The following is a 12512-nucleotide window of genomic DNA, read 5'->3' on the forward strand; positions in this document are numbered from 1 at the left end:
ATTTTCCCTATTGCTGATAATAAGACATAAGAGACATGGTAATAACCTGTACCACAAGAATACAAAAATAAAAACCATTATTATAATTTGCAGAAATATTGTTTTGTATTTAGTTTCTTTTTTTTTTTTTAACCATTTTAATCATGTATGTATAGGCATACAGTATGAAGGGAAGTGGTAAAGGATAGTGGTTACAATGGTGGCAAGATGCAAATTCATTCTGGCAAAGTAAGATGCACACAACACAAGCATGCTCAAATCTGTGCCATACAAATATTACTGATGGCAAAGGGATGGAATGGCATCTGCATCATACATGATTATTATTGTTTCATTTCAAATGCAGGTACTTGTCTGCTTGCAGTTGTCTAGCAGTCTCCAAAAGGGAGGTGCCTGTCTCACTGCTGCACTGGAAGTACTTTGTTAAAAAAAAACACATTATACAGCAGTAGCCATTCCTTTGAGTTGAATAAATAAATTAAAAAAAAACATTTCAGGAGAAGCAAATACAAGGTTTAGCAGATTGATAATTAAAAAGACAGAACAGAAACAACGGACATATAATTTAGATTTAAGCATTAATGATATAGGATTGTTGATCAGACATAAAAGGCTTCAGGCATAACATATATTATGAGAAAACAAAACTGGTAAATAAGACCGAAAACACTGTTAGCTTCTGTAGAAAATTGCATTGTAAATAAGGCAAGGTGTTTCATGTAGGGAAAAGCAAGACATATTAGGGTTACATGCATCAATAGTGGGGGGAAATATTGCTGGAAATCCCAATTCAAATCCATGTGTCAGATTAATGTGGAAAATGAAATGGGTTTTTGGTGGAATGAGTTTATAGGATGGCTGTTTTAGTGCCTAAAAGGAAAAAAGGTAATATCACCACTAATTTAGACTTAATTGGTTATTTATGAAAGTGACAAATACATGGGCACGCAAAGATTTACTTTTGGCAAAAATGCAACTATTTGTCAGGTCCTAATATGCCAACCAATAATTCATTTTACCTTAGGACGTGTTTGGGAAAATTAAGAAAAATAATGTATAAATATAACAGATTTTAATGGGAAATGGACTTGTATTATAAACCCAAAATAGGTCTGCATCTAAAATTTATGACTATTTATTTGTACTTGCAAGTAATCTCCTGCATAAACACAATATAAAAATGCAGATATTTCTTCCTTCACTCTCCTTTGTTCTACTCTAGAGCACAGTAAATATATTTCTTACATAAGTATACTTCAAATGGCATTATCAGCGACACATAAAAAAAATATATATTTTACTTTTTTTATATATATTTGCAGGTTTAAGAACTGGGTTTGTATTTTCATACAAAAATAATTCATAATTATTTATGCTGAAAAACAGCTCATAAAGACATTTTACGATTTGGTTCCGTCACCGTATGCTATTGAATAGAGAGGTACTTACTATTTAGAGCAGATACTAGGAATATTTAACTTCATTAAATGTGGAAAGGGTTAATAAAGAGTTCTTATTTGCATTACAAATATCGTTTAAGGATTAATGATTGACTGATCTGCTCAGCAATGAAAACTCTTTACATGTGTAGATATATGCTTATAGTAGGTAAATAAACTAATATCAATTTTACATAAAGGTAGAAAGGCAAAAAGTTAGGCAGAAAGGCAAAATGTTAAACTCATTTTAAAGCCAACATGAGATATCTTCTGGTGCGTACACACGGTAAGATTTTAATGAACGACATGAACGATAACAATATCGTTCATATCGTTATCATTCATATCTTTCACTTTTTTGCAGTCACCAACCTGACATCGACCAACGATGCGTGTTCCCGCATGGACGATAACGATATCTATGGTCTTCCGTACATGCAGGCCAACTTGGACGATTTCAACACGATTTGCATATTAAGAGATGACTTCACTGAAATACCTATCAGTGTGTATAACCAAAATTGTTGGCCCTGCACTACAGAAAGTTGAAGGGAAATCTATCAGCGATATCGTTGGTTGTGCAAGTTGTACCGTGAGTATGCACCATTTGAATACTTATACAATAACATTGACATTTTAAACAAACAGTAAAATTAGATAAATATTGATTACATTCATATCACATAGTTACTTAGTTCCTGTCCTGGAGATCTGAACTCAAGGGAAACTTTTCTAATCAAGGTCTAAAGGTTTGTTGATTGACATCTCATCAGGAGGAGGAAAGACCATTTTGCAGTTAACAAAAATCTTAAATAATATTAGTATCAACAAATAATCTGTTTTTTAGCCTAATTAAAAGGTATTAGATCAGATTTGTCAACTATACCTAATTTCAATGGGCAGTTTCTAGTTTTAAGATTTATTTAAGCATTAAAGCATTTTATTTGTCCATGGAAAAGTACCAATTTTTCAGTACTGACCATAAGTAAAGTACTTTTTTTCTTATTCTATATAATGCAATTCTCATTGCTTATTACATTATTCTGAGCTGATTATATAGATTATTAGTACTGTATTAAGGACAAGCAAAAACATTACATAATATCCATGTTTAGTAGACGTGCCATAAAGGGAGGGTGAGTAGAGTACTATGGTGATGGAATTGCATTGAGTGCTTACATGCATCTGACAAGCAGTGATGTATCCCTGGATATTATATGTGGCCAACGATGTTTAAATAATTTATTTTATATAATATAATTAGATTATAGTGAGAATCATTTTTGTCCATATCAAGTCACAATCAATGTTTTTTAGGCAGAAGCAAAAAGTGCAAAAGAAACAAGTAGACCAACTAAAAGTCTTATTTACCAGTAAAACCATAGGAGTGTACAGCAGCTCCAGAGTATTCCAAAGTATTATTGTATTATTTTGACAATCCAAAGTACCATTTATTGATATAATGTATAAGAACCTTGCTACTGTTATGGTGCAATATGTAAAAAGGTGAATGGACATGGAATGGACATGACACATAATATACGCATCACAACACATAAAGAAAAGACTGTTGATTGGCCTTTGCCCAGCAGAGGTAGATAAAGGTTATAACAAACTGTTTACTGACCATATATACAGGTACTTAAACAGTAGATCAGTTGAACAAGAGCTCACCTGGTAAGTGCTTTTCATACATTGCGACCTCTTTTTGCTCTTTTCTATAGAACTAATGTCCCACCCAGTTATTGCTCCACTATATTTAAATACACTTTCTACCTAAAATCTACATTCTACCATTATTTAAGGCTTTTAATATTATTCATTCTCCTAGTCTTATATTTGCAATATGTAAATGAAGATACAATATGCCCCACTGACAATAAAAAGCACCTTGTATTCCCACACATTAAACTCATTGAAAATTGTTCATAAAACAAAACAGCGCTAATCTACATTACATTTTTTGCTTGTCTCCCCAATGCATTTTATTCTTATTGCGCTATTATGTCGAAATTCCTTAATTTCGTGTTTTAGCACAATTTTTTATGATTACGTAGGTTTTGTAAAGTGAAAAATGCATAGTATTGGTTCTTCCGATGAATCTTAGGCAGTAGATGAAGCAAAGACTAACTGTATAAAAAGGGGAACCTTATAGTAAATAAAGTTGTGTTTGCTTTTAAAATGCTTTCCTTCATATCCCTGCTACACAGCAAACATTTTTGAAGTGCACTTTCCAAGTGTAGAAAGAGAATAGGAAGGAAATGAGTTTCATTATTTTCACAGCCCTTATAAACTTTCCTTCCTTTGATAGTACTATAAACTGTAACACAAACAACCAAAAATGGAATTTGCAACATGTTATTAATACTAATTTATATATACATATATATAAATATATAGTAATTTATATATATGTAGATATATATACAATTGTGGTGCATTATCAACTTACACACACTGGAACTACAAAAAGACTTCATGAACTGACATTCACAGATGCGTACATAATTTATTCTGCACATTGGTGGGATTCTGTTGCTGTCGTTTTTGGACATGATCTATGAGAAGGATTCAATTTTGAATTAAGCAAGTTAATGCTCATTGCTTCTCTCTTGCACTAGTTATTTATATTGAAATCTCCTCATGTTGCTTGGAGACACAAACGTGTCTGTAGTTTGATGCTTACTCACAAAGACTGGAATAGGGCATCTACAATATATCACCACGTTTATACTGCAAACAAATGTTGCTAATACGTGTGAGTAGAGTACACTGATTCATTCCATTAGAATATCTTAAACTACTCCAAAGCCATGAACAGTTGACTACAGCAATGTTTTTTGAGCTGAATATGTAGGGCCTCATTGTTTTATCAAGCTAGAAGTATCTTCATGATCTTCGTATACACAAACATACTATATATATATACATATATATATATATATAGTTTTTTTCTTTGATTAAAAACACTGTAACTACAGCAGAAAGTAAAACATAATTCACAATGAATGCAAAATGCAACCTCCAATGTGAAGGCCGTCACTATTATTACTCACTGAGCTTAACTGGTTCAACATACTGAATTTTAAAGGCTGCTCCTGTTCAACTGACCAGTGAAAAAACTGGACATTTTTGTTTAAATTGTAACTGAAACAACACAGTTTGTTATAGGTGCACATAAAAATGGGATAACTGTCCAACTCTTGAGTGTTGTTTTCACTATTTTTACCATCTCCCAGCATTAGTCCACTCAGTTCACTTGTGCAACAGTGATAGAAACACCCCTCATTATAGGTGTACCATTGCTCATAAGTACACATTCAGAACTAAGCTGATTATATTATTGTCTGTTATGGTATAGATTTTTTTTTTTGCTTCAAGGAGATGGGTAAAACAATATGGGCAGATTAGATGGTATTGTTGTTATTTTTGCTATGTTTGTATTCACAGCACGTCTGCCTTAAGAATAGAAATTGACAGGACATAAAAGATGAGTACACACAATGGCTAGAAATATATAGACAGTGAAAAGACTCATATAGCTTTGAGAAACCATCCCAAAAATAAAATCCTGTATTAACAAGTGCAAAATCAAACAAAAAAAATTCCATACATTAAAACACAGTGTATAAAATGGTGTGAGAAATTTAAGTCACCATACAGCCTTTTAGTCAATAAAAAGCTGTCCCATTTTGTCCTTGATTTTCGGAGCCTGGCCCATCTCGCCATTTTTACACACACTGACTTGTAAAAATTGGTTGTAAGGTACAAGCACCTCATTTCTTTTACATGTAACTGTAGCGTTTTGCTGGAGTGGACCAGTGTCGTGTCTATCCAATTAAATATTCCCAATTGTTTATTCCTCATTTGTTGAATGGTCGTCCAAAATTCTTATGTTTTCAAAACCCAGTCCTGTAGAGTTTTGTGCTGCTGAGACTGCTAGTACAGTATGTAATAGTATCAGAACAAGAACACACAGTTTCAGTCTGCTGTTACACAGTCTGGATGCTGATGAAGCTGTAAGTGACGTCCTGTGACACAACATTGAGTCATGTGGTTTTTTAGTCCCTTTGGATTGGTTATTTGTTGATAATTCCCATCTGACATCACAGCATTCTGGCTCTGCATTGGTTGGATAGTTTTCATACAGCCCTACAAAACAAATCAAAATGAATTCATCTGTTTCAACTCAATAAATCATAAATGACTGCACAGCAACAATAATTTCATCTTGGTTCTTAAAAGATTGATTCATCTGTATAATATAAACACATAGCAGCATCAACTTCAAACAACGCAGATTTTAACTGGTAGAAGGAAAAATGTATTTATCAGCAAATCTTACTTCATTGATATTATGCTATATATTAATCAACTGTATATTATTGTGATTGTTATTGAAACATTTGTCTTCTTTATTTTGTACTGTTCTCTAAATCAGAGGTTCTCAAGAGGAGGTATTAGGCGTATGAGGGAGAGTTAAGGTTAGGGTTAGGCATTAGGGGTAGGGTTAGGGCTAGGCAATAGAGGGGGAGGTTAGGTTTAGACACCGGGGAGGGAGTGTTAGGTTTAGGGTGGGGGAGGGGGTGGTTAGGTTTAGACACCGGGGAGGGAGTGTAAGGTTTAGGGTGGGGGAGGGGGAGGGGAAGGGGTAAGGGTTAGTCTTACCATCTATCCTTATGGGTGTCTGGATTCTGACTGTTGGGATGCCACTGTCGGTATTCTGACCAGCGACATCCTGACTGCCGGGACCTCATAGCCAACCCGTTTAACTTATATGACTGTTTTCTTGGGGTTATTTAGTAGGCAGCATTATTGTGAAATAAGGGGCACTATTTTCCGTTACCAATTTTCTTGTAATGTAAGAGGGACAGTAGAACAAGATGTGTATGTATGTGCCAATTGTTGAACTGTCACATCTGCACACAAAAAGTAATGAATAATCCTCACTGAAAGGGAAATATATCAAATCATCTGGAGTGGAGAAGTTTCCCATAGCAACCAATCAGCTTTTAGCTGTCATTTATCAAGTACAGTCTATAGACTTATAGGTAGAAGCGGATTGGCTGTTTTGGGCAACTTCTCTAATTGTCCACTTCTCCACTCTATAGATTTGATACAGTTCATCCTGAATCTGCTATAATGTTTCATTAAACACTTGCTACATAATAAAAAAATATGAGATTCCTGACTACTTCAGAGGAACAATGTTTTGCTATTTCATTTTGGATCAATGAGTAGCACAAAATAAAAGGGAGTGGATTACATCAACATTAGCTTGGATCCGGTCACATGGTCGACATTGACCATGTCAACATTCATAATGTCAACACCAAGATGTTTTAACATGTTGATAGGCACCATGTTGACATTCTCAGACTGTCGACATTCACTATGTGAAATATTACCATTCTCAGAATGATGATGGTTAGGGTTAGGCACTAGGGGCAGAATTAGGCTAGGGGTAGGGATTAGGATTAGGGACAAAATACTTACCGGAACACAAATCCTCAGATGTGTGCACTGGAACTGCACATCACATGGCCGCCTGGACCTGAAGGAAGATGCTGTGAGCCGCTGGGCCAGGTAAGTGACCTCTGGGCCACCAAGGACATTAGGTCAATATTCTATTATTTTTACATGTATATATGATGAATGTTGACATGGTAATTGTCGACATGATAAGCTTGTTGACATGTCGACAATGTCAACAATATAATATAAACCTAATGCATGTTGGCATGATAATTGTTGACATAACATACCACACCCCATCAGCTAGACAGTGAACTATCGTATGCACACTCATGCTAATTACTAAACTGTCATATTTATAAAGTAGCAAGTGTTAACTTGTATTACTAGTGGTTGGAGTCTCATAGGAGTATTTATAATGGGTGCATGGTGTGAGTGGTGCGTACAGGTCCATGGGTCCATTGGGGCTCCGCACCACACCTTTGCACCTACAATATATTTACCTTGGGCTGGCAAGCGGGTCCCTCCTCCTCCTCAGCGCCATCTTCCCAGTGACATCTTCAGAAGGATGGTTGTGGGTAGTGAAAGCAAAGACTATTGGACTGTGCCAGAACCTAATTATTATCTATTTTGCACATGCGCCATCGTCCCAAATATCACTGGGAATATGGCGCTGCAGAGGAGGAGGGACCCGCTTGCTGGCACAAGGTAAGATGTGCAGCAAAGGGGGATGATCACTGCACGTGGGCCCCCTCGGGTATTGAAACACCCCTGTGGAGTCTAATATAGGAACAGACTCATTTAAGTTAAGTCAGTAGAGAACGTTAATGCACAATACATTGTGGCACCAAAAGAGATAATTAGGCAGTTGGATAATACTACCTGCACTTATAATCGCTACAATCCATTAGAATCTCAGGTATTACCTCTACAAAGAGACCATTGTTATATTGGGGGGTGTAAGACTGCATAATTATAATATACCCTCACAACGATACTTTACAAGCTGACCTATACAGTACAACTACATACCAATCATCCACTATTAGTTAATACCTACACTAGGGAAACAGTATGAAACAATCTTTTTTGTTTCATTTTTAATTACTCAATTGTTCATGCTATTATTTTTATGTTTTAATATTTTGCTTTGTTTTTTAGCATTACTTTATAGGCAGTCAATAAAAGTTATATTTTAACCAACATTAAGTGGAAATCTCATCCAAACAGTAATTACATTGAGTGGACACCTTATTCAAAGGGGAACATATAGGAATAATATTATGTACATCTGTTATACCCTTAGGGCCCCATTTATCAATGATAAAATACTCAATGCTATCTGGGTGCGATATTAGCACACATGTTCACATTGCAGTATGCGATCTGCCTCAGACCTCATCTGCTTCTACACACCTTTTGACTCCAGTTCACTTGCCAATGTCCTACCTAAACCTGATCAGTCATGTCCAGTGATTACCTAATGGAAGTCAGCAGTGGAAACCAAACTTCCTTGTGGAAAATCCCTGGTGAAGATCTCATCCCTCTTAGATTCCGCGCTCCAGTGTCAAATCAGAACTTATCTACAGTACTTGGTGAGTATGCGAACAAAGTGATTATGCTATATAAATCTGTTTGGAACAGTTCACATTTACATTCAACTTTGAGGGATCATGGTGCATGATTAAAAAAAGAAGAATTCTTGAAACCATCTCAGGCATCTGTCTCTACAGGGGATGTAGTCAGAAAGCCGACGGTCTAAATGCCGGCCGGTGGTTTCCCAACTGTCTAATCCCAGCAAGGTATTAATGACAGGTGTTGAAATCCCGACACCTATCATTAGATCCACGCTGGGAGCCCGACGCCCTGCATACCAAATGAAGGAAAGCCGGGCGCGGACAGCAGCGGGGGGGAGGGTTAGATTTGTAGGGCTCCCAGGGTGACCTAGGGTCACTCATCCCCCCGGGAGGGATAGGTTTAGGCTAGAGGAAGGGAGGGTTAGAGTTAGGCACCCCCGGGGAGAGACTTTGGTTTAGGCTGCGGGGAAGGGGGGGTTAGGTTTCGACACTTAGAGGGGGTTAGGAGAAGGCACTAGGGGGGAAGTTAGGGTTAGGCACCCTAAAGGAGGGTTAGGGTAGGGAATTAGGTTAGCGGTACTTACCTTAATTAATGATCTGTATGCATGCAGTCTGTTACTAGGTATGCTCAGGAACAATATGCTTATTTTACACTACAAAAACTGGTTTATCTCCAACTAATGCTTTGCCGAGCGATCGCCTTCCTTCGCAAATTTGCATACGCATTGAGCGAGCGAATGCATCTAGCGAGCAGGTCTGAATGAGGTCCTATATTTCATATGTACCCTTATCACTAAACTCTTCATTTTATATACTGTATGCTGTATTTCTAAATATTTTTTGTACTTTACACAAATCTGCACTAAATATCCAGAGACTGAATTTGGGTTATCCATTTAAACATTATGTTTACAAACAAAGAGCCTGATTCTGTGTATTATGTAAAGTGGTCGCAATTATTTCCTCTTCCAGCTATCGGAAATCCATGTGAACAGCGGACTGTATTTGAGTTGGCTGCATTTATGTGACCACACTACCCCCCAGACCACGACTTGTGAGAGCAGCTGTCGTCACTATTATCTGCATTTGCACCAGCCTCATTCTTGGTGCAGGAGATACAACTAAAATTGAGTGGCTCTCTGCATAAGCTCATCTCTGAGTAGCTCACAACTCTGTCTACACATCCACCATACACACCCGGAATGCTCCTTCTGTGTGCTGAATTAGCATGTATACTGTTAGTGTGGTGGGCTCCTTTCTTAAACTGCATTTCTGGTGAATTCTCAGTCAACATTTTATAAGGATTCCAAATTATGTTGAGTCGTAAAACCCAGATAGGGCAATTTTTGAGTCACATAGAATGACACTATTTCCAATTTACATGGGAAGAGTTTTCCACTTTGCATCTATATATAATGCATGATGGCTATGACACATATACACAAACATAAATATATAACTATTCATCAATATTCAATGTACTCTATGATACCTAGCAAAAACTTCTGAAATACTGTAGGTAACCTTACATTGTATATCTGGGATCAGAATTGGAGGATCAGGATTAGAAGCAGTAGAGTCTGCAACAATGTTGTTTTGGGAGTAACCAGTTTCAGCAATAAGTAGCCTCTGAGTAATTGCAAAAATTTTAAACAGATTCAGACAAAAACTGGAATAAGCAACCATCCATCCTGTGGTTACTGCAATGCACCAGGGGTTCAAGTGGAGTGCAATCCTATTTGTATTGCATTTTTCCACTGCGTCACATATATCCACTTTAAACATTCTTGATTTTAGTAACTAATTCCTGCACCCACTACTCACTTCTCTTTATACTTCTCCACACGTTAGCATCACTGTTCTTTTACCTGTATTTTTGAAAATGTAATTACTTTATCACACAGCCTCCACTCCAGTTTTCATCTCACTTATTACCTCATCCACAGCATGAACACCTTTACTTCAACCTCCCCCCTTATTTAGTCCCCACATAATCCTCTACTTTCCCTACTTTTTCCAACCCTGTCCTCCCCCTCTTATCTCCTCCACTTGCTGTTCCCCCATTCTTCTCTCCTCAGTCTCCCTTCCACCCTGCTTCTCTTCCCCACCTTTCCTGTTCATCCACTCTCAACCACTTCCCTTCCTCCATGGCCTTGCTATCCCACCACTAAGCCCCACTCTCTCCTTTCTCTGCCTGTCACCTCCAGGGCTGCAAAGAGAAATCCTGGGCCCGGGTACAGCAACATCCTGGGAGCCCCCCTGGAGGGGGCATGGGCACAGCATGTTGGGCATGACTGCACCTCTTTGTGGGTGGGTCTAGCATGTGAGAAGTACCCACTCACAGAAGCAGGGCATAGCACCCAGCAGGATGGCAGGACAGTCCCATAATATCTGCATCTTTAGCAGGATGTATTTAGATGCTATAATGTAAATGACAAAAATTAAAGTGCAACAACTTTATTTAGTACATTTCTTATGTAAATAACACATGAATAAAATCTATTTTTTGTTATAGAGAAAGATGACAGAAGAACTTAATTTTGACATAAGGTAATCTTAATACACACATTCTGCAACATATATCCTATCCCACTGCTCCATGCTCCTTTTTCACTATCTACCCCATCTGTGTCGCCCCTGTCTGTCTGGCCCTCCCCTTTACAATGTAAGCTCTCACGAGCAGGGCCTTATCCCTCACGTGCTTCTCCTTCCCCTACTTATACCAACATGTACTCCTAACTCCCCAATTGGCACCTAACACTTGGTTGCTGACGCCTTGCTGCTTGTGTTATGCAGCTATGTTTATAAACTTAACAGCACCGTAGCAGGACGGCAGTGTGCTCTGTGCTGCACTTCCGCCCCTCTCGCTCCCAACTGCCCCCTCCTGACTTGTAAGTGCATACCTTTTCGTACGGCTGTCGGGTGGAAGGCGGGGATTTCTTTTGCGTTGCTCTGCTCTGCCGCGTAGCACTGCAGGAGGTCTCTTCCTGCAGACCTCCGGAGCCCTGCAGATAGTGGCCAGTGACCTTCCAGGCTTCTGACCTGTGCGGAGGCACTGGCCGCACCACCCTCCCTACGGCCCTGAAACCTAATATATTTATCCTGCATTGTTTTGAACTGCTAATAACTGTTTTTCTCGTGTGCTCATTTATGTACTGTGTAAGGCACTGCAGAACCTTTATGGTAACATATAAATAAAGGATAATAATAATAATACTGGGAGCTGAGTAAGTCGCATGAGATACCACAAAAGATCAGAGAAGCATGTGCTGAGCTCTGATTGGTGGAGCTCATTACATGCTTCTCTGAGATCAGCAGCAGCAACATGGGAAGGATTCATCAGAGCCAGGCAGCAGTTCCTGCAGGGTTGTATTTGTTGAATGCTGAAGAAGAATGGAGCCCCCAGTAATGAACAGCAACAGTGAGGTATTTACTATGTTGGATTCACATATACACCTGTATGTAACATGTCTGACTTGTTAGAGGATAAATTTTAGGTAAAAAAGAGTATGCACATTTGTTTGACCATATTTGCCAACTCACAATACATACTATTGACACCTCCTATAGTGTTAGAACCTTTTTGTTGGTTTTTGGTCATCATAAGGTGAAGTCTGAGCATGTCTTTCTCCTCTGGGTGTAAACAGCCCAACATAGTGTGTGTAGTGGTTTCTGATAATAATTTCCATGTGTGTTATGGTTGCAATGTGTACCTATTGTGCTAAATTCATTATTAGTTGTTGCAGCAAATTTTGAGGCATTTGATATCTATATTTGTTTTTCATCCTTGAATATTTTTCTTGTTTTATACCTACACAAAATCTGCAGTGGTTTGTGTGTGTGTGTGTATAGTACAGGGAATAGCAGGGGAATACACTGGGCTCAATCCTATTAGGTGAGATTAGGATCCTGCAAGTCGTTCTCATGACAAACTTGTGTTACATGATGGTCTCTGTAGCCCTAGAATGAGGATCAGTACATTGTAGCAATAAGCTCCTAAACCTACACCATACTGCAATTC

At 38.0% G+C, this 12512-nt stretch overlaps 1 protein-coding gene across 1 annotated transcript in view; it reads right to left on the reverse strand.

Moving 5' to 3' along the window:
- Nucleotides 1–5295: 5295 nt before the first annotated feature.
- Nucleotides 5296–12512, reverse strand: part of NALF1 (NALCN channel auxiliary factor 1) — a 609406-nt gene continuing 602189 nt past the window's right edge. Inside the window, exon 3 of the mRNA XM_088456688.1 lies at nucleotides 5296–5591. Coding sequence (XP_088312814.1) covers nucleotides 5296–5591 — 296 coding nt within the window. The remainder of the gene's footprint in view (nucleotides 5592–12512) is intronic.

Source organism: Taudactylus pleione, unplaced genomic scaffold (assembly GCF_031769625.1).
Source record: "Taudactylus pleione unplaced genomic scaffold, aTauple2 ptg000041l, whole genome shotgun sequence".
Lineage (NCBI taxonomy): Eukaryota > Metazoa > Chordata > Amphibia > Anura > Myobatrachidae > Taudactylus > Taudactylus pleione.